The sequence below is a fragment of the Opisthocomus hoazin genome, chromosome 4, assembly GCF_030867145.1.
Source record: "Opisthocomus hoazin isolate bOpiHoa1 chromosome 4, bOpiHoa1.hap1, whole genome shotgun sequence".
In the NCBI taxonomy this organism is placed as follows: Eukaryota; Metazoa; Chordata; class Aves; order Opisthocomiformes; family Opisthocomidae; genus Opisthocomus; species Opisthocomus hoazin.
In genome coordinates, this window is record NC_134417.1 from 49,567,247 (window position 1) to 49,593,962 (window position 26,716).

General features: G+C 40.0%; 1 protein-coding gene across 5 annotated transcripts in view; it reads right to left on the reverse strand.

Annotated features, from left to right (window-relative positions):
• RBMS3 (RNA binding motif single stranded interacting protein 3) overlaps nt 1-26,716 on the reverse strand; it is a 722,203-nt gene that overhangs the window by 479,514 nt on the left and 215,973 nt on the right. For 3 of the 5 annotated variants that reach the window (XM_075418969.1, XM_075418970.1, XM_075418972.1), the window contains one exon: nt 20,460-20,633. The exons of 1 other annotated variant lie outside the window; for it this stretch is intronic. In XM_075418969.1, coding sequence (XP_075275084.1) covers nt 20,460-20,633 — 174 coding nt within the window. The remainder of the gene's footprint in view (nt 1-20,459; nt 20,634-26,716) is intronic. One more of the 5 variants, XM_075418974.1, reaches the window with a different exon arrangement.

The window sequence follows — 26,716 nt, forward strand, 5'->3', positions numbered from 1 at the left end:
CGGCTTCTTTGCACTACTCAGAATCACAGAATTATGGAATTGCAGGGGTTGGAAGGGACCTCTGTGGGTCATCTAGTCCAACCCTCCTGCCGAAGCAGGGTCACCTACAGCAGACTGCACAGGACCACGTCCAGGCGGGTTCTGAGTATCTCCAGAGAAGGAGATATTTAAAACCCCTCTGGGCAGCCTGTTCCACCGCTCCGTCACCCTCAAACTAAAGAAATTATTCCTCATGTACAGCTGGAATTTCCTATGCTTCAGTTTGTGCCCGTTGCCCCTTGTCCTGTCTCTGGGCACCTCTGAAAAGAGTCTGGCCCCATCCTCCTGACACCCACCCTTAAGATATGAAATTACTAGTGAACAGCAGGCAAAACTAAGGTTACTTTGCTGAACTCTCCTTCACCGAATAAATATCCTTCATTTTTTCAATGTGTCCTGTGTCTAAAAGATATTCAGGCAGATAACTTGCTTTTTTAGGATGGTAAACTACTGTCAGAAACCTTTAGAAATACCCTAAGGACTCATCATCAAATTCTCAGGGCTATTCCCTTTATATGCTTATTTTGATTTGAAACTACAATTGTGCTGGCAGCTGCCTTACATAGCTCTCTCAGCTTGTTATTTATTTACAGCAAATAGAGCTCAAATGGAAAGTGCTTCTCCTTCTGTACCCTAAAATTAATCCTGATAGATGACTATGGCTCATTATAAGTAGTTTAAAAAACAAAACCAAACCAAAAAACACCCACAACCCTCCCAAGTACAGCACCTCCTGTTCATATCACTGATGGCAGGATGGCCACATACGCAGGGAAAGGCAGCTCTTCAGCTGTCATATTAATAGAAAGTGGAAATTTGCTATTTAAATCTGTAGCTGATTTCTACATCATCTGAAACATTACAAATTACATTTCTCATTATGAAGAAAAACAAAATCACTTGGGAAATTAGTTTTACTTCTCACCTTCTTTGTGTTAGAAGCAGAATGTAGAAATCTGAAATGAAAAATAGGAATAACTGACAGACTGTTTCCCCAGTGAAGGGTTATTATGGGAACATATAAAACTGGACAAGTATTCTAAATTCATCCAATAAAAAGAAAGCAAAAAACTTTTTTTGTTTGCTTTATGTAGACACCAAATAAAAAACTTTCTGTCCTTCGGATTACAGACTTAAAAAGCCACCTAAAATATTCTGTTAAGATCTCACTTATCATCAGTGCTGAATTCAAATGAGTTTCAAACATACTGAACTATCACTTTGCAACATATTACTTCCCCAAGATTATTTTAATTTTCATCCAGTGCTACTAAAAATTCAGCTCTCCTCCTTTGCCGCATCGTTGTGTACATAATGAACTTTATGAATTCTTACAGGCACAATCTATTGCTTTTGGTTTGACTTTCAGGTAGTTTTTCCCAAGTCATTTTTCAGTAAATGAAGAAAGCCCAAATAAAACAACTTGCCTTATGAGATTTGTCATCTTATTTTATTACAAGACAGGATACTTGGGTTTTTAAAGATTAATATTGAATAGCTCTTTGCAGAACATATGCTTCAGAAGCATTCACCCTCACGTCACCTCTAATATGTTCAACAGCACACTCTTTGGAATTAAAAAACAAAAACCCAACCAACCAAACAAAACTAAAAACCTGTGTAACTTCTCTAAGTCATAGATCCAATTTGTGGAGGCTTCTGCAAGTCTACTGAAACAATACTTGACCAGGTCAGATTTCATTTGACTTTGTACTTTGACTTTCAAAGTGAGAGATGGAACACGCTGGGGAAAAAATATCTGAAATGCTGCAGGGAGATCCCTGTGGGGAGCCCACCTTCATTCCCACCTCAGGCAATCGTATCTATGCACACGGGTTTAACGCTGTTTCAAAGCATCAGGATGGCTAATGGCAGTATTACTGCATCATTCTGCTATGGGGGAAAATGCTACAGAAAAGAAGGGGTGAGTAATACCTTCTGGTACATTTAGCGAGGAGGTAGATAATAAGAAACGAGTTCCAATCTCAGTAATGCTCCTCATCTAATTTCACTCTACATCAGTTCTCCTAAGCTATAAAGGAAATGTTCCCCCATTGAAATACTGAGGATAACTGCCAATACTTGTAGGATGCTACAGAGTCGTTTTATTAATTAATCTGGAAATCATCATCACCCAAAGTGCGCGGGAACCTCACAATTCCTGGCTCTAGAGCCTGGGCTTTTTTCAACAGCTGGCATTGCCTCAAAGGGGGCAAAAGCAATCTGCAAATAAAAACAGTGGTGAAAACGTACCTTCCACAAGTACCAAAACAATTTATAAAAATCAATAAAAATACATTCAAAAAAGTGTTAAAGTAAGTAAAAGAAAACAGTGAAGGTATTTCCATGAGACAGAGCTGGTTGCGGAGAGAACAGCTGAGGGATGAATTCCAGCTTTGTAGAGCTCTGCAAGTGGGTGGTTGTGTTAAATATACTTTATTCTAGAATTTTTAAGCATTCTGAACACTTCTAACAAAACAGTTGGAAATAAGAACTATCCACAATTGACAGAACAAATGTAAGCAACAGCAACCATACAAGCAATTATGTAAAATGTGTCTAGGGAATTTCCCTCCATCAACTGAGAAAACAACACAGAAGAAAACCATATGGGGATGGAACATAACATGAAAATATTTTAACTGTTGCATCAATAGGAAGAACATCAGGATTTTCTGTGGGAGCATTCTTATAGATGCCATTCCCTAGAGACTATGTATTTGTCTCCTTTACCAATTGCAGGAATACTGTTATTTTAACATTCATATTATTTAAGAGCAGATACACAAATGAAAGGTGAATTTCCTACTCACATTCAGAAATATTCCAAGCATTACTACTTACACTTTCTGGAAGTGAAGCAGCAGAGAATTATCAAGGCAGCTTATTAAAATGAACAGTGTTACTACCTCTCTCCCCACCCATCCTAGAAAGTTAGTTTACTGTCATACAGTACTCCAGGAAAATTATTCCTATGTTACAATTTTATTTATTGACTTTATTTAATAAAATACTACCAAGATAAAGAACATTCTTCTCCAAGTTTTTTAGGTTTAAATCGACTTATAATGAAAGCAAATCCTTCGTAAGATTTCATTTTATGAGATTTGGAGACTTTTAAGGATTCATCAAAATATTCAATGGTGGTAGTGTCGACACTAATTAATCTCAGGAAGCCTTAACATTATTTTCTCCTTGGGTTCGTTTGCTGTTGCTACTGCACAGCACTCTCCCCTCTGATGCATAAAATCCAATGGAAGCAAAGTGACTAGTCAAAAATCACAGAATCATAGAATGCTTTGGATTCATTTTCAAGTGTACAGTCCCATTTACAGGTGCTGGTCTTTGAATTTTTCACGGTTTGCTGAGCACTTTATTCGGTTTGGCAGATCTGGTGGGTCACATTGTGACAATTCTCATTTTCTGCAGCATTTGAAATGTCCACTCATTGCATCACTGACAGCTAAAATCAGATATTTGGCAAAGCAGTCCTAGGAACTAAGGGCTTGATTAAGTTGCCTAATAATAGCTGCCTAATGCCACCCAAGATGCCCTCGAGTACCCCCGGCAACCACAGAGGTCTGGCAGGTATCACAGAAAACCTATGGGAGACCTGTGGACTTCCAGAGCAGGACCTGTAAGCAAGGAAGGATAACCTCTACCACATTTCAAATGGCACGGGGAACTTGTTTAGACTCATTTGGGAACTGAATGCTACGTGTTTGCCAATGGGATATTGAAGAGATCAATTCTCCTGTCTTAGCTTGTTCTTACATCGTTTTCTGTCTCTTTGCAGGCGGGCGCGTGAGCTCCCGGTGCCGCTCCGGGCATGCTCTCCGGCATGCAGTGCAGGGAATACGAAACACGAAAATAGGTCAGAGAAAGCTTTCATTCTGTGGGGGCGAGGAGGGCAGTCGAGAACCTCTTTAGGGAATGGAAGGGAGGACTCGCATACTTTCTCCATATTCATCTTATTGCTCTCCACTCAGGGGAAAAAGAGGTCTGCTTAAGGAATTGTGCATGCTAGCTCCTATTGTATCATCGGTTTTCCTTGGAGGTGTCCGAAGCAGAATCCAGTCTTGCTTAATTTGTGAAATTTGACATGATTACAGACTGGGGTTGATAAGGTTTGTGTTTAGGGAGTCTTGATGGCATCTCTGAAGATTGTAATTCTTCATCCGCCTCTCTTTCCTGACAAGATTGTATAAAAGTGGAATAAAAGATTGCTTTATTCTTCTTTTCCACATTAAGCAGAAAATGGCTTTCCTGAGAGTATGCATTTGCACTGGACTCAAGAAAACAGACCCCTGTGGAGCATGAAATGACACTGGGGAATATATTTTCCTTGACATACTGGGCATTTTTCATCTGTCTGAGGCATTTCTCCACCACCCCCCCCCCCCTTTTTTTTTTAACAAAGTTATGCAGTACCTTATATCTGCACTCATCCTTATATCCTCCTTAAAAAAGAAAATGAGCACCAACAGCACAGAGGGACAAACAATGCTTATCATAATAAAAACAATACAGTCTCAAAGAACCAAGCACCATTTGGAAAATGATATAAAAAAATACAATGCTACAATGCTCATATAGTTTCCCGATGCCAAAAATTTCACATTTACTCATGAAGGTGTAAAATATTTCCTATAAACCTGCTGAAATTACATGAAATCTAATATTTTGATGCCCGAGGCAGGGCTAATAAACTTTCCCTGCTTCAGCCCAACAGTTCTACTGCCTGAATAAGCAATACTCCACAACTACCACAGCTAAAGAGTCTCCTGAATATCAAATCCCTTTCTCCAACAAAATAACTCTCATTGAGGCCAATATTTATTCTGACTGGCATATATTTCTGTTCGGATCAGCAATTTGCTTTTTCCAAATCTGAATCGATGTACAAGTGAATTGTCTTACATTTTTACGATAGGGAAACTGCTTCCAAACCCCTCCGCTTTCTGCATTAACTTGATCTGTTCAGCTGCACAATAGATTGGTTAAGATGATTATTAGTGATATGACTAAAGTTATTCTGCCCACCATTGGTATTAAATAGTGCATTCAGAGCCAGAGCTAGAAATAGCATGCTTAAAGAGTGGCTAAAATGGAACAAATGATTATAACTAGTATGTAGTTAATGAACAAGGATATTCACTGAAGTACTTCTCAGTCAGAAACTGAGATAAAAAGCTTGCTGTTGAGCAAATGTCATTTAAGATATTTTGGGAGCCAGTGTAGACTGGTGGTGGCATGAGAGCCATGGCAAGAGTCCCTGGTAGTCGGTGACTTCCATGGGGTGAATTGTCACCAGCTGGCTCGACCTCACAGGCCGAAATCCCACCTTGCTCTTGCCTCCACAGAGAAGGCTCCATGCCCCAAATTCAGAAGGAATAAGCTCATGGCAAGCAGTGACTAAGGCATAGTCTGAGTGAATACATCCAGAAGTGTTTTGTTAGAGCTGGTGTGGTCTCGTTCTAGTACCTGAAAATTTACGCACCCTAGTTTGAAGCATTTTATTTTCTTTTTAACCGTTAGTCGTGTTGTTATAAATACAGGATCCACGAAAATGTCTTCAGCTTGACTGAGAAGAACATCACAAGTCTTTGCTGCCTTAATATTAAACTTTATGGAAACTTTGTATTTGGTTCAGTATTAGCAAGTTAAAAGGTAAAAATATAAATATATTGATACTCTATTTAATAAATATCCAACATCAGGCAGTCCTAAATGGTTTAAAGTAATTCCAGATATAAGGGATAAGATTTGAAGAATTTTGAAATATAGGTTAGCCTATTAGACAAGATTTTGAACAGATTTTAATGAATTACATTTGGATTAAAAAGATCATGTATTCATTAATTTATGCCTTATGTTTCAGCTTTGGTCTTAAATCTGAAAAAGTTTATGAACCGCTCTCCATTTCTTACACTGCAAAAGAAATGCACGCTCTTCCTATTAAAACCTGGTGGCACCCTGATGCAACTATCACTTCAGTAGCATCTGGCAATAGAGTTTCAGGTAGAGTTTCTTGAAGGCTCAGATCTTTTGGCTTCTAAACTAGTAACAAATAGCCTGAACCAACACTTTCCTGGTTCACTGTACCAGACTGAAACAATCTGTACAGGGAGGAAGAATTTTTGAGGGGTTTTGTATGTCTGACACTAGAGAAATGATGTGGCATCTGAATTACTAATACACATCTGGTGAAAAGGTTCCTTCATTTGCCATGTGTGTTGTTTAAAAGTAAACACACAAAGAATTTGACAATTTTAATCTTCTGTTTATCTGAGAAACTGGACACCTATTCCTTATACTTAGAAAGAGATTTCCTGTCAGCATTCATGAATTTCTCTCTTGACCCTGAGCAGCGAGAGAAGCAGCCTGAAATATATTGCAAAGCCAAATGTTTAAAGTTTATATCAATATACACGTGGGACAAAGGTAATTCACTCAGCGAAGGAAGAACCCCCTGCTACATTTAATCATGCTCAAGTACATGGGAAAGTGCCCTTACGGCTGTTGTTTCTCCCTGCCTTTTTAACCCAACTGTTGAGAAGCCCTTTTCTTCTCATGCAACACCTTGAGCCCAAAGCCTAATTAAACTAGTAAAACACCATTAAACCTGGCGAGCAGACTTATCTCCAGCCACTACAGTCCGCAATTAGATTTTGGGTGAGGGTAGAGGAAATCAATGTTATGTTCACCCCTTAATGAGAACATAAACACTTCCACATTAAAGATTATTTTCTTAAAATGCCCATAGGTAGGTGGGGGATTCACTTCACTTGTGAAAGAACAAAACATAGGTAAGAAAATAGTGGAAAAAACCAAAAAAACTCTTTGCCTCATGCGAAAAAAGTATTATTTGCTCTTCTCCCATGATCTCAAGAAAAGACAGAACAAACCAGCATTTATATGTGATTAAAGCAACATGGTCAGTGCAAAACTCAGAGAGCAAATTTGCCTCTCTTTAGAATCAGAGGAACCAGGCTTGTTTCAGTGTATTGAAGCAACAGTTAACACAGACTGAAGTAGATGACAAAGGAGTCCACGTCAAAGTCCAACGCACACTTCAGCTACTTTTGCTCATCAGACCATCAATGAATACAAACAGAAATGTCTCGGCTGAGGTCAATGGGACTTCATCACCTCTGGTCATCTGAGAGCTTGGCTGGTTGCATTCTCTACACAGAAAGAGCAAGTGTATACTTTGGGGTTTTTTTAGAGGGACAAGTAAAAGTGAAATATCTGTGGGAGACGTTCTGCGCAGCGATACACGCCATCGCCTCTTCAGACGGGAAGCTGCATTGTATCAATGCCCAATATATCAGCAAGGAGTCTGATATGCGGCTGTGGGGATCTGCTGATCCCACAGCCACCACTGGACATCATTGTAGTTAGCACTTTGAAGAAACTTTCCCCTCCTCGCAAAACTCCAGTATTGTGGAAAGCAAGAAAAGACTTCTCCTTCCAGCTATGTGATTTGCGCAGAATGATTCTCAAATTTCTCCTCCAGTTCCCAGTTTGGACCAGCAATTCATCCCTTCGTGACCCCTAGCCTTATTGACATCTGCTTTTGAATTACATTTGATTCACTTTAGTTTGAATCAGAACGAAGTACCTCCACTTTGGGTGGAGGTAATTACATGTTTTTATTCCTCCAGACCTATGACTTTTAAAAATGTATAAGGTTAGTTTAAAAAGCATTCCTTGAGTGGGAATGACCTCTCTGTTGGGTCTGGGTTTTCGTTCTTTTTTTTGGGGGTGGGAGGTAGGGTGTTGAGTTTTTTAGGACTAACTTAAATACAGTGGAAATAAAATTCCTGACGAATGTTACAGGTAACAAAAAAAAAGTTCACTTTTGCTGAAAGAGATTAAATTTGGGGGGTTTTCCTTCTTTCTTTATATTTGACATATTGTTTATAGACAGTTTAACTGTGTCCCAAAAAGACTAATTTAATTGGTACTTTTCCTTCTATGTGGGTTTATCATTCTTTTCTCAGAAGAAAAAAATCTTTCCTCTCTCCCTCCCATTTTTTTTTCTTAAATAAGGAAAAATATTTTTAATCATGCAAGTTACTCTACCCAGAGAGACCACCACTAATGCAAACACCCCTAGTGATGTTAACAAGACTAGCAAAAGGGTTTGTTCACACAGAACGTCTTAGAGTAAAATACCAAAATTAGATGTAGCCCTGAAAATCAATTAATTTCTTTTTAGTCGGTTAACAAGATTTCAATGCTGGTTGCCCTTTAAAAACAAGTAATTCACAAAGCCATGCAACTTAGCCATCACAAAAGCGCTAACATGCTTGGCTTTCTTTTATTCATGTTATGTGATTCTTTTTTTCTACTTCACTAACATTTCAAGAGAAACAAAGTGATTGTCATGTGGTACACTGAGTCCTGGAACAGCAGCACAGCTGTTTATTCCCAGGTTCTGAGCATTTTTTAGCTCTACACAGCATCTGTATTTTCTCTGAAGGGAATTATACATTTTACCATAAGCAGATAGAGTATCCATATTGTTTGCCTATTGTACGATACTTGGCTGTAGAAAAACAAATTGAATGCTTTGTCCTCTTTCTACTGCCCTTTTTACCTTCAATTAACTCCTTTGGTGCAAGAAAAAGAGGACAAAATAGCCGTGGCAGAGAATCACAAAATTACTCCATTTTGTATTTCAGAAAAATCCAAATGACCAAACATCTGCTTCAGACACCCTCTACTGGAAAGCATCAAGTTTATCTCTCTGCTCCTGAATTAACTGATTGGGAGGGGTGGGAGGGTGGGGGGGGAAGCATGAACTTTTAACTCCCTGAAAAGACAAAGACCGGTATCTATTCTATAAATCACTGCCTTGCATTTAGGGGGAGGAAAAGATCTGACAATTAAATTATTTATTACAACAAAGGTGGGAAATGTGCATCTGAATTCTGTGACTATGAAGCAGCAAAAAAGACTCCAGGACTCTAATTCCGTGGCAACTTGCCTTTAGGATTAGACCAGACCTGACTAGTTTCTTCCAGAAAGCTGCAAGTGTCATAAACTTATCAGCAAGTAAAAATAGGGACTGCAATGAAAAGACTTAGCCACAATACACACAAACAGTAATCTGACTTGTTTTTCCCACAGATGAGAAAAAATGTTTTGAAACTTGAACTAAGTATCTTTAAATTAAATCTGTTAACTTTGCATTATTCTTAAGCAACAAGTATGCTGGGACACAGCTGCTCTGCAGTTGTAAGTGACAACAGCTAGAAACTCTGTTAGTTTACCCAGTGCAGAATTTTGTTCTGTAAACAGATCTCTTCTGTCATTAATCTATTAAATACCAATCAAATATATTCACTCTCAGCTGCAACCTCTATGTAGTCAGACAGAGTATCTTAACTAGTGGTGGGAAGGGTTGCTCTTTGAGGAAAGGGTGAGAACTTCCTCTCTTCAGAAACAAATTCTGTGCTACATTTTTGAAGTCTTGGTCTAATGACAGATCTGCTCCCACTGCTTTAAAATCTACATCCCAGTGAACTAGTCGGAGAACCTTCACACATCCTTTTCCTCACGTAGTATTGCCAAGAGATTTTGTCCTTAAAAGACTGAAAAGACAATTCTATCAAGCTTCAATCTATAATTAATTCTTTTACTTTTCTACTCCCAAATAAAGAATTAAGATAAACAGCCTGATTTGGTACCAAGCATTGTTCATCGTATGCTCTCCTTTATGATGCTACAGCTTTCACAATTCTGTTTGACCTGCACAACGTACTGTATGTGGGGCAGTGAATTACATTCCTCTCTAAAATGCTGAATTACAATTTCTTTCCCAGGACTCAGAGGTGAATAATTGCACCTGTTCTCCTTAAGCAGACAAAAGACATTAAGTAGCGGCCAAACGGAAAGAAAGATTCAAAAAGAAAATCACTTTGTATTTTGGTAGGAAAACAACTCAATCCAACCTTTCATCCAGCTGTATACAATATGAGGATTTCTACTAGTGCAGCTTCTGCAGAAAGGGAAGCTTTCAAAAAAAGACTACCCTGATAACAAAGAAAAAATTGAGATGCTTTCTAGAAATTTAAAATAGTCTACTTTTAAAATAAATCATTGACAATACAAAAAAAATCAGCTGCACATCTAAGTGTTTGTGGGCAAACTTTCTCATTTGCATGATACAAATGAGGAAATAAAGTAAGATGGGGGAACAAATAAAACCGCACGGCTTTTCCAAGACCACACAGAGAAGCTGCAGTAGAACCTAGCATAGAGCAGAAGTGAATATGCTGGAACAGACCACAACCTAGATCTCCTGACAACCCTCATAGTGTTTCACAGAATCATAGAACCACTTACGTTGGAAAAGATCTTTAAGATCACTGAGGCCAACGGTAGAGAGTTTGTGACCACGCTGAACATAAAGGCTGAGTTTTGCTCTTCCTGACTGTAAGTGCTTGGCAGAGATCCGCAGTGGCTCTGGTTTCATCAGAGCCATGCAGGCAGACATCCAAGGAAAGGTCACCAGGGCAGAAGGACAGACCATTTGCCTTGAGTGCCAAGATGTTCCTAGCACCTAACCATGCCAAAAGACTAATGCTTAAAAAGATGAGAAAAAAGAGCAAAAGGTGAAAATACTGTAAAGAACCTCCACAAAGATCTTTGCGGTATTTCCAGGCCCTTTCAGATTTTTCCCTCTTGCATGGAAGCTGCCTGTACACCCAATACATCATTCATATTTGCACACGAATGGGACAAATGGAAAAAATTCTGCTTCTCATGGAACCTAAAGGTAGTCTGTTTGGCAAAATCCAGGCAGTCCATCCTGCAGCTAAGAAGAGGAACACCATGGAAAACTATACTAAAATATTGACAGCCCCAAAATAAAATAAAATAAAAGCAAAGAAACAAAGGAGTGATGGCCTGGGGAGAGATGTCCTTGCAGGAAGCATGTCTCTTTTTCCCAAAAGCACAAACGTCTGTATTTAACATCCTCAATGGGAACCGATATAGCACAGAAAAGAGTCACTGATTAAAAGCAAAGAACATAACTAACCATACTTGCTTTCAGCTAGAAGTTTTGGTCTTCAGGAAAAACCTCCATCACCTTATACCCACAGGTTTTAAAACGAAATTAAACACTGCTTAGTTATATACTTGGAAAAATGCAGAAAACCCACCTGGTTTGACGGATAAGACACCAACTTGGGATTAAAGACAACCAAAGCCTACTGCCACTCTTTTCCTTCAACAGCTGCATGACCTTGGGTAGGATCCCTTCTCTCACTGCCCCTGCCTGCCTTCCCAACTTCTGTCCCATCTAGTTACATCCTTTGGGACAGGGAGCTGCTTCTACAGTATGTTGGTACAGTTCTGAGGTCAATAGAGTCCTTACCCAGGAAAAAGTCAAGAGAGTACTGTAAGGAGTTGTTCCCTGAGTAGCAGGAAAAGTTCCTTGCAAGGAACTCTGGAGTTTTGGTCTTTTTTAGATCATGTGCTCTCAACAAAGTGTGTAAATCTCTGGTGGAACATATGCCAGAAAACAGCAAGGGACAAATGATCTTTGGTCAGCATTTGGGTTTCCAGTAAAGCAACAACATTTGAAATTTGTTATGGGTAAAAAACCTCAAATTTCATCAAAAGAACGTTTCAATTTTGACAAATCAGTATTTCCCACAGACATGCATTTCTTCCAGCTCTCTTTGTAAACTGAAGTCGCTGTTGACAGTGCTGTTGAGTATCATCTCTTTTGCAAGACTGGTGTAAATAAAACTTCAAGGCAAGGAGGTAGGTCTCAGTGCAAAAAGAAAATTTTCATCCCCTATGCCTTCACTAAGTTGGGTAGGTTTATATTAAATCAATATCCCCAATTAAAAAATAAGAGAGAGGATAAAGACTCCCATCAGCAAAATCATTTGAAGCAGTATTTGTTTGGACTAGTCCAAAACTCTTAGCCCTTGGGGGCTGCAATACAACAAGGAAGTCTCCTGAGCGTGTCAGCTATTTAAAATGAAAGCAAGACAGTTGCTGATCTTTTGAAATAATCAATCTTTCAAAAAGTGTCAGATGTCTCCAAAACATGTGACAGGTTGGCAGTTTGTAACATCTACTCTTGAGTCCTAACACCAGGATTTTATCTGGAGCTTGGAGGAACTCATCACCTTTAGAAAGAAATCCTAAAGACAACCCATCTGGCTCACTGAAATGAGATGGAGAAGCTGAATTAGAACCATGGACCTGCTATTTGCTAAATTAAAGCAGAAATCCAAAACACAAATAAACATTAGAAGCACGTATGTACATATATATAGACACACACACACATATATGAATGCAGACACAAATCCGTGTAGAGATATGTACAGGCAGATATATATCTGTAGTTGTAAATTATAGACATTTACTGAGATCTGTATTTACTGCCTCCTACAAGTCTATTTTACAGTCTAAATTTAGGGAATTTTTTTTTTAAAAAAAGGCAGCACATCTGGTTTGTATTTTTCAAGTCTATTCAAAAATACCTTTTGTCTGCGTGTATCTGCCACCTCTAGAATGAGCAAGAAAATTCCTATAGAGTCTGTTTGTAAACAAAAAGTTCCCATCCCCAAAACGGTTGACCTTCTTAGTACTAGGAGGGGGTGAGAAACTTTTCAGCGGTACATATTTTACCAATACTTTGGATATATAGCTATATCTATTTTTTGTCATTTAAAAGATTACAATTATATTTTCCACACAGAAATCTTTCTTACTGAAAGTAACTACACAAGAGTTACACACAGAGGGTTTTTTCCAATCTTGTTATTACTAATAGTTTAGAAAAAGATATTTTGTTCTGTCTTTTTTTCTGGAAAATTTGATTTTTTTCTCTTAAAATACAAGCTAGAGACAAATCTGTAAAAGACATCAAGTAATATCAATCCACAACATTCTTTAATTAATCTGGTGAGAAAGAATAACAAGACATAATATCTGTGATGTGTAAATGAGTGGCAGATACAGGAATAAACAGCATTAAACAAATTCACACGTAATGTGAAAATGTCTCCCTCCAGAAAGATGGAGAGGTATTTTTCATAAGGGCACGTAGTGATAGGACAAGGGGTAATGACTTCAAACTAAAAGAAGGTAGATTTACATTAGATATAAGGAAGAAAGTCTTTACTATGAGGGCAGTGAGACCCTGGAACAGGTTGCCCAGAGAAGCTGTGGGTGCCCCCTCCCTGGCAGTGTTCAAGGCCAGGTTGGATGGGGCTTGGAGCAACCTGGTCTGGTGGAAGGTGTCCCTGCCCATGGCAGGGGGCTTGGAACGAGATGATCTGTAAGGTTCCTTTCAACCCAAACCATTCCATGATTCTATGATTCTATGATAAAAATCAGAATTCTGAAACCACACATCTCCAAACTCAAATTTAGGTGGAACTTCTCCATTTCCCCAGACTTTTTGAAAAATATTTGTTGGAAGTCAGTTGAAATGTTTTGCATTATCAGTGCTCTCCACTGGGAGAGGCCCTGCCATTTTTGACCAGGGCAATCAACTTCCAACTGTAATTGCTATCCACCAAGAGTCCTCCATAAAGGAGAACCTCACTTGTCAACCTGAACCACCCATGGGCAGTGGCCTTTCACACACTCCACATTAGCCCTCCTGGGCCTGGCAGGCTGCACCTGCAGCATTGTACCTTTGCAGGAGTCAAGTGGAGCAGCAGACAGCATTTAACACAATTATCACAGCATCATATATATATTTTTAAATAAAACTACTCATTGAGGTAAAATACAGTAAACTACTTTGGCAAAAGTCATATATTACTAGTGACTTTTCCCTACAACCCTTCACAGTAGTTCAATTTCAAAGGTTAATACACAAAACAAATACACTGGATACCTCAAAGGCTGAATGTAAAACACATTCGTGGATTTTACAATTTTTTTTTAAAGGCCTGGCCAAGTTTTAATGGGCTGTCACACACGAATGATTATGAAAGTGCTACAATGAACTGAGCTGATAAGCTGATCTGATCGGAATTAACTGCATGTGATTGCTGCTTTGAAAAGCTGGCCTAAAGAGGCAGCATTGAAAGCAATCTCACAAGTCACTGGTACCGCTTGCCTCAGCTATAAGTAAGCACAGATGGTGAGAAAAGTTAATTAAGCGACATATTTGTTTGGGGGTTTGAAATTTCCACCCTCTCTTCCCCAAAGCTGCTGAGACACAGTGAAAATGTGTTTTACGTTTGCGGCCTAATAAGTTCATGGTTGTGAGGCTCTGTTCCTGTAGATGGAGGTAATAGATAGACAGAGTAAATAACTTACGTCAGCAGTTAGCATATGGATTTGCACTTGATCACTAAGCTACTCATTGCACCTGATAGATACAAGATCTTGTCAATTAAAAAAAATTCCTTTCTCCACAATTCTTCATTCACTTTCCTCCTACCCGGCACATACCACAACGGACACCCAGCAACAGAGATGTCATCCTTTTCATTCTCACTTTAATGACTGCCTCTTTCATTTGCTCCCTCACTTCTTCCTGCAGTATTTCATAAGAAACATATCAGCAATTACAAAAAATAGCTTCTGGTGATAAATCTTTTTTCCTTGTGATTGGGAACTCTCTTTCACATCTCTCTCCAGCCCACACTTGAGCTTTCCCCAGATTAACTAATGGGCTTCTGAAGCTGGGGCTGTGACAGTGCTCTGTAAAGTGATCACCATCTTTAGAGGATCAAAATACATCCCTTACGCTTTATATACTGAAAGACTGTGACCAAAGTGTCATGTAGCAGACATTTTGTTCAATGGTCCTTCAACAGTGTATGATCTTTGGATCTGTTTCCATTTTTTGTACCCGAGGCTACTATAACGACATTGGCCTGCAGCATCAAAGAAATACTGGCTGAAGAGCAGCAGAGATCAATCTCCACGAAAGGCTCTTATGGGTAAGAAGGGGTTAACGCTAAGGATAGAGAAAACCAAGACTTCAGAAATTCAAGTGAAATTGAGAGTTTCTTACAAAGACATTTCCAATTCATGCCTACTGTACTATTTATTTCCTTCTCCATCATTGCTGATTATAAGGATGTGGATGTGTGAAAGGAAGCTTCTTCATCTCTAATCAGACCAGCTCTATTCCATGAATCCACAATCCACTGTTCGTGTCATTACAAAATGAATCAGGCAGGAGGCTCAAGCCAGATCAGAAAGCAACAGCTTCTGTTTAAACAGCTATCTTGGAAATTAGCCGTGATAAAGGACAGTATTATACTGCATAAGCATTTAACTCTCAGCACTGTCTCATTCTCTAAGAAGAGGTGCAACGAAAATTATTCACTGGAAAGATCTTGCTATGAAAACAAAAATGGATTGTTGGTTTGTTCTATTTCTAGAGAAACAAAGCCTGTTTTGAACAGGACACCCATGCTGTATGTATTGAACACTCCCTGGATTTAAGGAAATCTGCATTTTAAAACATCCTCTTTGCATTATAGTGTATGGTCACATAATTTATGGTCTACATTAAGAATTTGGCACGTATCAGTATATTGCGTCTGTCAGTCTTATTTCTGTGCTACAGAACTGATTTTGAGTAGGATATTACACTTCTTACAAGAATGTTTTCCCTAACTAGGTTTACATTTCAGAAGACAAGATCACATTAAAAGGCTAGAGATCAACACCCAAGACCAGCCCTGCCCTGAGAACCTTCGTATGTCATTCTGTAAGGATTTTAGCCAAAAACTTGTGTACAGAAACAGATATATACAAGCTAATAATTAAGCCAGTAGATATATATGCGTATACATACAAATTAATAATTGCATCTCACATTCCCAGGTGGTCCCTAAATATTGTATTATCTAATCACATAAAAATTGCAGGGTTTCTTACTTTATAAATGTATACAAAATAATTTGTTAATAAAGTCAATCACAGAGAGCTCAGTACAGATGTTAATCCAATTTGTGTGGTAATGATCAAAACAGTCACTTTACATAAAGCATTACAGCTGTGCAATATTGCAGTCCTGCAGTTCTGTCACCAGCAATGAGGGTTACCTTCTTGCCACTGGGAATTTTTGCGATGCACTCTGCATAGTCATGATGACAGTGAGTAGGACCTTCCATTAATGTGGCCTACAGTGATAGCCTTGCTCCCTTTCTGCTTTTCTGTCCAAGAATTGTCAGGGGGAAAGCGCAAAGGGAGCTATAGCTCCTTCTACTGGGTCTTAAGATTCCTAAGACTGAAGATTTGAGATCCTGCTAGGGCTCAGAGTAGTGAGTTAAAGAAGGCCAGTAGCATCTCATAGAACTCTGTGTCACTTTTTTTTGGATTCTGCTTTGCACATTCCCACTAACAGCATAATTTCAGAAGCAATCATGCATTTAAAGAAGTTAGCAGAAAGAAGTCTGGGGACAGACTGTTGGAATGGGGACAGAAGTACTGCTTAGCAAACCGATTGTCTGATCCACATATGACATCTCAGATGTAACAGCTTGTAAACATTATCTGTAGAGCTCCAAATAATAACTTTACAGATTTAACCAATCATGCTTTAAAGGCTGTCACTGATCTAGTGGAACATGACCAAATCCCGTTAGAGTGCAGAAGAGATTCTAGCAGAAAGTCCTACATATGCTGAGTTGCATATCTAGATAAGGTATGCAAAGACATCATATATGCTACAGAGTTGTATGCACATAAAGAAATTAATACATGCCACTAAATTCATCGTCCCATGGGCCTACAATAAAAGTTTCAAACCCTGCAGGGTAACTCAGTCTGCAACAGTACTGTGTGCTTTATCAAAGAACATCACATTGACAAATTCCTGCATAAGTAAGGGCTGACTTCTACATCAGTGAGCGTGGCAGATATCTGTGACTGCTACATGAATATTCAAGAAAGACACAAGAGACTCCCTTACAATTTCAACTGAAACTGTCAAAAGCAGATGAGATCTGCGTTTTGTTTGCCCACTTTACACATGTACTACTTTAAAATTACACCACAATCTAAGTAGCTATTTGTTAAGAGTTAATTCACTGGACAAGATTTCCTAAGATCTACTGAAATTCTATCATCCTTCCAGCAAAATGTGGAGAAAGGGAAATCACGTGAGTCTTTGAGACAATGGAAAAAGCATGGGTAGGAAACCCGCACAGATGTGGAAGTGCTCAAACGATGTTCCTATCTTGCCCAGTGGGGATAATCAGAATTACTTTGACTATTTTTTAATCTTCTTTTTTATCTTCCTTGTGTGAAGACAGTTAAAGAGAAAGCATGTTAGATGGCTAGGTGTCTCCCTCCTATTCTGAGCACTACATGCTATATTGCTCTGGCTGCAAGCCTCTGTGTGTAAATGCCAGGGGAATCTCTAGCCCCTAATAGGAAAACCAAGTTGTCGTATACTTTGTAAGGGCCATCCACCACATTATCACTCATATTAGTATACACTGATCCTACAGGGTATCCTGCCTCCAGTATAGCTAGCAGAAGTTAGTGTCTTCTAACTGCATTGCACTGTTGACTGTGATGATATGCAGTCTTTTTTCCCCTTAGATTACTCCAAGAGCTGAAAAATTACTCTGTTACAACAAACTTCCTGTTCTCTTCTTTCCTAGGGTGAAAAGACTGCTTTTAATCAATGATTGTGGCACTACGGAAGAGAGATGCAGAGTGTGCTCTTGGACAAAATAAAATGAAAACCTCACCTTTGGCTCAGACATACTTCTCAGGACCAGCCAGAGTCATAAAGGTCTCTTAACACTGCACTTGGTATGATATTTTTTATTTCATTCAGAAAAAAAATGAATTAGAGGATTTTTCTTTTTTTTGAGTTACATTTGGCCCAATTAACATGAATCTTTTCTGTTTCCTTCAGCTTTCCTCCAAACAGCAGAGAAATTCAAAGCTTTTCTCTTGGCATGCTCTCCAGGGACTAATATCTTGAAGTACTTCAAGGCCAGATCCAACTCCCTGACATTTGTCTGCCTTGAACTTGCAAAGCACTCATAAGTTTGTTAGCCTCCAAAGCATCAAGAAACTACAATGATCTCTAGACATATTCCATGTGGGAGGTTTTGCAGAAACAGCTTCATACAGTAATAACACATACAGCTTGTTCGGGTGAGCCTGTGTCAGATGAGGACAAATAAAATCCTCTGAAATGTAGTAGATAACCAGTTGATCATGTTACACTGGGAAGATTCACAAATGAAGGAGCTCCTCCATATCCAGCTTTTACTCTTCTCATCTGCCACAGAGGTGTTGGTTTGAGCCCAGATTAAACAAATCTAAGGTAGAAACAGGAACCAGACTAATTCTAACTTTATCATATACAGAGCAACGGATATTCAAGGAAATATTAAGGCATTTTTTTCTCTCGGAAAACTTGGCCCTCACCTGATGCTGCAGGTGGGAGGAGCTGAGTTTGCTGGAGTGCCTTGCCCGGGCGCCGCTTACGGCCTCACCCTCAGAGCCTGCAGAAGTAGGGAAGGTATGGAAAAAGTACACGATCCCAGTGGTGGGCACTGCAATGGCAGCTAACCTATTACAGCTTCTTACCAGCAGCCTAGGAGATCAGTCCAGTATTCTGCTGAGCAGCACCACAGCAGAGCTCCTCAGGTGAGCAGCAGCCAAGAAATGTGCCAAGTTTTCTAAACAGTTGAACCCAGGGACCTGAGGGCAGGACTAATCAAACAATCTGCACAAAGATTTACGCAACTCTGCTAGTCTGAAATCTCTACTTTCCAATAATCAGCTACACCGACTTCCAGACTGAAGTATCGTTTCCAGTGACTACATATTAAGGTGCTCAATGCAAACAAATATTCTACAGATAAAGCAATTCTAGCTGAGCTACCATCAACTCTAGTCTAAACAAAGGAAAGAGAAACTGTGGAATTAGTCTAAAAAAGACTCCTGTGCTTTGACTGACATTTTAATTCATATGGATACAAAGGTGTCTCCATTTTTAAAGCATCTTACAGGCAGAATAGCATTCTTCTTGTTCACTCTGTTGCTACGTAGAGTCAAAGTTCGACTCACAGAGAGGGTACTGTTTATTCTAAATGATCAAAATTAAGGAGCAGTTAATGACTTGAATAGCCACAGTTTAAGTTAAATTAAGCTGTACAGGGATTCTTTCTGAGCCATCATTCTAAATGAGGAAAATATCTGTGCCTTTCCAATGCCAAATAGCTTTTTTCCTTCACAACAGTTTTTATCATTTTCAATGACACCGTAATGGAATTGAGCAAACAGCAGAATCCATAGAGATGTTTAATTCACTCTGAGATCTCACCACCTCAGAAAAAGAGATAAGATTTTACAAATTTATTCCCCTCCTTTATTTCAATTACCATGGTAATGCTTGAGACAATTCCTAACCCAAATTTCTGGCCAACAGTCTATTGGCAGGTAAGATAGCAGATCTAAATCAAATCACAAAGATCTCGCAATGAGATTGCATAGCACAATTTTCCTTCTGTAGTAAAAGCTGCACTTTCCCCTATTTTCCTACTGGAGTTCACTATGGGATGACAAAACTTCATTACATACACATGACAGGATGTTAAGATAGTATGTCCTTTAAGAAGTTCTAACAATATCCAAGGCTAAGTTCAAATCCAAACATTAAAACAACCAAGTGTAGAGTGGGAAAAAAGGAAGATTGCTTGCACTAACGAGGTCTTCCCCAGTTGACTCTCTCAGAGTCTTTCAAAATCAGAAACTAAAAGAACGAAAGGGCTCTGCTGTAAGTAGTCTGCTGCACCAATATGACAAAAGCCACCATCCGCCTTCAGCTGTGACCCTTTCATGGTTGTCAAACTAAAACACACAACAACAGCAAGCGCCCCCTCCCCATTCTTTTTGGCCACTAGTTCACGCAAATTACAGAAGACCAGTACTCTTCGCCTAGCAACAAGATTGTGAGTTCACTACTGATCACATTAATAATAAAGTAGTAATATTAGCAAATCTAATGATTACAAGGGATGCCCTCCTTCACTGACTCATCCACACAATTTAAAATCTCTGAAATAGAAAGAATACTTAATTTATCTAACAGACTCAGTAGAAACAGAAAAGAAGCCATCAATAATCCTGCTTTCCAGCCCACATCCCTGACACTAAAACCCAGACACACAACAATAATTTCATGCGAGGAGAAGGACTGCTAAATGTACAAAAATATACACATTTCTACTGAGCCATGAAACTTTCACATTTGCTTACGTCTTAGACTCATTCTATATTTTCTAGAGTTACGGTTAGTACACATGAGCTGTTCTGACTGCCGTGGGACACAAAGAGCGCCGGCGGAGTGTGCTGAACTGCCAGCCCCTGAGCGCCTCCACCTCCCAGGGAATCTTGCAGCCCGTTCAGGTAACTGCAGAAAGGTTAGAATTACTTACAGCGGGATGTCCAGCACAGTAGGTGTAGCTAGCATGGGACTGGTAGTGCAAGCTTGCTCTTGGAAAGGTGTACGTATTCCAAGCAGGTTGGCTGCTATTCCACTGGGAGCTAAAGCCGGGGCTCATGGTCACTCTCGATTTACTGTTTTGGTACGTTCTCACTGTGGAGCTGGACTATCAAAAAAGAAAGAAATGCAATGTAAAAATAGCTTTTAGGGTAGAATACAAACAATGCAGCGACACATCATCTTTGTGCATATACATACTGCCACACGGTCTGCAACAAACGTGAATGTTTCCTGTAAGGAACTGAAAAAAGCAAAAAAAATGATTCCTTCAAAGATATCAGCGAAACACTGTAACACCCAAAGAAAGACTGATGACTGTTAGACTTCAGGCTGGGATGTAAATCAAATGGGCAACAGAGCAGTGACAGAGGTAAGGGGATGTTCTGAAAATGTATAGAGGGTGCAATCCTACCAGATTAATAGTTGAAAATTCCGTATTTATTTATTATCATGAACCATGTATTGACATTTATTGACCTCCTGATCAGCTATGTCCATTTAACAATAAATTGCAATTTGAGGCCAATATTTTGATATATTTCTGGAAGTTCTGAAATCCCATCTAGTGGCTAGGTAAGGCCAAGACTTTATAAAACTATCTCAACATTGCAAATATATAATCTTCTAAACAGACTATGAAACTTCATTACATTTTTTAATTACTTAAAATGTGAAACAAAACCCCCCAAAACTTTAACTTCTTTTTTTTTTTTTTTCAAGTTAATTGAATAACTTCATCTGAAAGTAACCCAGACTGTGGATGTGTAATTAATCACTTTCATTCTTTCTGGCTTTCTCTCATTTTGCTTTAAGTGCAGTTTTCTGCTTCTAGTCCTCTTTTTACAAAAAATATTCATAATAAATGCTTGCACTGATAAAGGTGGTTTATTAGGGCAGGGAAAAAATCAGTTTACAAAAAGAGTAGAAGATGCATTAGAAATGGATGCATTTTTAGCAGATATTTAGGTTGCTCTTCAAAGACATGCAAATGTACTTTTTCCTCCACATTCTGTTCTGCATTTGGGTTTTGCTTGCTTTCATTTTATTGGCAAAGGTGTTCTCAATATCCCATGCAAATTCACACCAACTAATTGTAATTATTATAAACCTGAAACTGTTCTTTTTAAAGCATTAAATTTACAGTGACCTTAGTAGTACAGTGAAAGCTTCAGAAATAGGAACATAAATAATATTTCTTAGAAATGCTTATAAATATGCACCTGGGCACACTGCTGAGCCAGCAGTGTGCCCAGGTGGCCAAGAAGACCAACGGCATCCTGGCTGGTATCAGGAACGGTGTGGCCAGCAGGAGTAGGGAGGTGATCGTGCCCCTGTACTCAGCACTGGTGAGGCCGCACATCGAGTACTGTGTTCAGTTTTGGGCCCCTCACTACAAGAAGGACATTGAGGTGCTGGAGCATGTCCAGACAAGGGCAACGAAGCTGGTGAGGGGTCTGGAGAACAAATCTTATGAGGAGCGGCTGAGGGAGCTGGGGCTGTTTAGTCTGGAGAAGAGGAGGCTGAGGGGGGACCTTATTGCTCTCTACAGCTACCTGAAAGGAGGTTGTAGTGAGGCAGGTGTTGGTCTCGTCTCCCAGGTAACTAGTGATAGGACGAGAGGCAATGGCCTCAAGTTGCGGCAGGGGAGGTTTAGAATGGGTATTAGGAAAAACTTCTTTACTGAGAGAACAGTCAGGCATTGGAACAGGCTGCCCAGGGAAGTGGTAGAGTCACCATCCCTGGAGGTGTTTAAAAAACGTGTAGACGTGGCACTTCGGGACATGGTTTAGCAGGCATGGTGGTGTTGGGCGGATGGTTGGACTTGATGATCTTAGAGGTCTTTTCCAACCTATGATTCTCTCCCTGTTAGTAAATTGATACTGTCCATTTCAAACGCTACATTCAATAATGATGCTTCATTTATTTTTACCCTCCTTTCAAAGTCAACTTTTATACACAATATATGTAGCACTCACCAAATATCACACGGGCCACCATCGAATGAGGTGTTTCACATGGTCCCAGACCATCCTTACCCCAAAGTGCTTACAAGATAAATGAGAAGGTCACGGAAAGGATGAAAGAGCAGATTCTGATGCAGAAGCAGAGAAAACAGCTTCACAAATACAACTTACACTTTCATTTGAATGCTTCAGCTCAGTTTCATTGGGAGAGGATTAGTGAAATGGAAGGAAAAGGGGACAGAGAGAAGACATACAAGAAGGTTTCAAGGACACATTCTAGCTATAAAAATATATACCCTGTATAATCTTTCCAGTTTTTAATACTGTATTTTGATGAGCTGGTTGTGGAAACTACAGGCCACGCTGGCAACATGCCCTCTTTATTTCATTTAATTTTTAAAAGTTTAAGTACACAAAGTTTGCCTGGGTTATCAATTGCTGTATAAACTTTAAGTTCAAGAAAAGGCCAAATGACTTCCTGCATGTGTTTATTTCCTGTGCCACAGATTAGGAAGCCTGAAAAGAGCAGTTTCCGCTCCCCAGTTCTCAATATCTCGACAGATTCGCCTCCCGCCCCCACCCCTAAGCGAAGGATGCCTGCGGTGTGATTTCTAAAGATTTAACTTACGACTAGCTGAACACAAAGCGTAGGAATGAACACTAAAACCCACACTAAACTCTCATTAGTCACTGTGTGTGACAAGTGGTTACTTTGTTCTTATAAAAGGCTTCAGGGGAAAAAAAAAAAAATCTGCCCCTACAGTTAAAGGGGCTTATTTGAAATAAATCTTTTTGTATGAATTTAAATCATGACAAATCAAAGGAAAGAGACTATAAGCTAGCAAAAAACTGAAGGGTTTTAATGTGTTTTTTCTCTTTTTTTTTCTCTTTTTTTTCTTTTTTTTTTTTTCTTCCCCCTTCCCCTTTTACCCTCTTTCCCCAAGGAGCAGAAACTGCATTTTTTTTCCTTTGACATATTACTTATCTCTCAGATCACTCCTCAAAGACAAATCTCCTTTTCCGGGCCCTGATAGACTTGCTTCTACATGAGACATGAAGGCTAGGTTTTGTTTCGGACAGATCAAGTAGGTTTTTAGCCATAACGTACTTCTCCATGTACATTTCTCCCCTTTATAAACATCAGGTATTCAGGTGTGGCTGCTTATTAACTTCTCTTGAGGAGTTCATCCCTGGTTGTATATTCTGTGAATATCGAGCTGCTATATCCTAACAATAGCTTTGCTATCTCCTATTATTTCTGGTGGGTCTGCATTGTATGGACCAGTGGAAAATATCTGTGGCTGATGGGATGTGAAGATACATTGTTGGATGTGATAATTGTTAACTGATTATTTTCACTCTGGCAGCGAACCCCGTGGCAGCAAGGAGAGACGTGCTATTAGCACTACGCAGACGTGCACAATACCTGTTCCTGTATTAGAGAAAGGGAGCAAAAATAAGCCTGTTTTTTAAACAGCCTGCCTCAGATGCTGAACAACCTTCTGCCTGTTGACTGCGTTTTGTTTCGCACTTGCTTGCTACACAGAACGCCTTCCCGTACCTGCTGCTGTGCTGGAGGCATGGTGCAGCCCCAGCTCCGAATGCAAGCACATGGATGAGCCCCTCTGTCTCCCTTCTGCTGCTCCACCCAGCTCCCACCTCGCGGGGGACGCATGAGAAACGCTGAGCCATTCAGACCATCAAGGATGAGCCGGGTGTCCTACTGCACGTCCACTCGGGACGCAGAGGCGGGAAGCGAAGCCCCACGTACCCCGCTGCCCCTGGGGGTGGCTGTGGGAGGGAGGGCCTGCGAGGAGAGCCCTCTGCTCCGGACGGCTTTGCAGCAGGGGCTACTATTTCTGCCCTGATGAAAGCTTCTCTCTTTTTCCTGGCTTACCTCCAGAAAACAAAACAAAACAAAACAGAAGTCAATACATGAAGACACTCCCAGGATAATTGACTTTGAAATCTTGAAGTTGTCCAGGCTGTCACCCAGAGAAGAGAGACATCTGCATCGCCAGCCACCAAGTCCCGGGACAGCCTGGTCACCTCGTGGCTCCAACCTAGGCTGGTGGGGGAGCTAAGATGTGAGATCAGGGGCCCCAGAAGTCGACGTGTGGAATTCAAGGTGTCCCCTGAACAACAAAATGCTGCCCATCTGCAGCTTTCCCAGCTCGGTGCAGAGGCACCTGCGGGAAAGGTGCTGGGCCAACTGGGAGCACTGGGAGGGAGGAATGGTGCACAGGGTGCAGGTGCCCAGACACAGCCGATTCCATGTGTTCAAGAAAAGGGCAAAATGCTGCCTGGGAGTGAGGAAAAAAGGAAGAGACATCCCTGCGAGTATCCCAGGGAGAGCAGGAGAAGCATGAGGAGGCTCCCCTGCAGCCCTCGGAGAGTCCATCTGGAGCAGGCACCCCAGGTCAGCATCCATGGAGGATCCCGTGCTAAAGGATGTGTCCTGAAGGAACCACAGCCCACGCTGGAGCATGGGAAAAGCGTGAGGAGCAGGAGAGAGGAGTTGTTATTCCCCATCCCTCTGTGCTGCTAGGGGTGGGGAGCGGGCACAGGGTCAGGAATGGAGAAGCAAAGCTGAGCCTGGGAAAAGGGTCAGGGGGAGGTACTGTCTTAATTTGTCCTTGCTTCTCACTATCCAAACTCATTTTAACTGGCAATAAATTAGTTTTCCCCAAGTTGAGTCTGGTTTTGCCTGTGGGGATAACTGCTAAGTGATCTCCCTGTCTTTATCTCGACCCACAAGCTTTTCCATCTTATTTTCTGTCCCCGTTTTCTTGAGGAGGGGGAGTGAAAGGGCAGCTGGGTGGGTGTCTGGCAGTCAGCAAAGGTAAATCCACCACAAACTGGCCAGGTCTTGTGGCACACAGGCTTTTATTCAAGATCTGAAAGTGCATTTATTTCCCCCTAAGTACCTTGATTACTCCAATGAAAGGTATCACCTCTCCCCATAACCCTGTCTTATTTATATCTGTGAGGTTGTCCATGGTAGACCCCCGCTGCCACTCCTGGGACAACCTGCTCAGAAAACTTCTGCAGAAAATTATCAGATTACAACAAAAAAGAAGTGTTGCCCTCCTTGCTATGTTTTGCCAGAAACAACAAATATTACAAAGCCAGGGGAGAATTTTCTTCTCCTTGAATAAATCACTCTAGTAAGTTTATACCCTAAAGGTCTGATGCAATCTAAAATTGAGATCACTAAAATTTAAATGTCTAAGCATATTTTAAAATATGATGCTTTTCTCCTATGCCTTCATTTCTCTGACTTGTAAGTATGGACAACGTTACTCTAAAAATTCTAGGCTAAACTTTTCCTCCAGTTTGTAAAACTTTGGAACATTTTGGGACATAAGCATGAGTGAAGTGCAAAGTATTATTAGCATTACGACTATTTCTTGAGCTTAACTGCTTTCAGTTCTTAGTTCTTTTAATAGCTGATGTGTGAAGTCTAACAGTGGAAAAACCAGAACATAGTATTTATGGAGCACTTTTTATCTTCAAAGCACTGTGCAAATGTGAAATGGTGGCAAAATTTTTGACTGCTGCAACATGTCCAACTTTTAAAGCTGTTTATAGAAGACATAAGAACTAGCAGCCACTCCTTCCTATTTGTATGTGAATAAAGCACACAATTTGACTAGGACATTGAGCAACATAAATAGTCATATCATAGACTGTCTTCATGTTATCACACCCATGCTCTCCATGCTTTTGCAATACAACATCACCATGCAGGAAACCAACAGGAAAACTATGTGCTAATTCTGAAATTCTACATCACACTGAATGCAAAACTGACTACATCTATCAGATACCCTTCTGCCAACTATTCCAAAATGCTGTGATTATTACTGCCTTTGGCACTTCAACAGAAGAGAGAGGCTCAAATACTCTGCTCTATGTTACCTCTCTGCTTGCATTGACTTTAAAAAAAAAAAAAGACAAGCAGGATTAAAGAGGTGTAAATAACATCTGAATTTAGCCTCCCACTACCTCATCTTTTAAAAGTAACTTCCTAGAGCTATGATGTCATTTTCTTGACCCACACAATTTGAGCTGTCTCGAGTCCCTTGGATTTTGATTACAGAATGGTATTGTCTTCAGCTGTATCTTCTGTTCTGGTGTTTGTTTTTTTTTTTTGAAAGGAATTATGTTTGAAAAGTCCACTCTCTTGCCCCTATCCCTTCAAGGGATCTGACATCCCTTACTT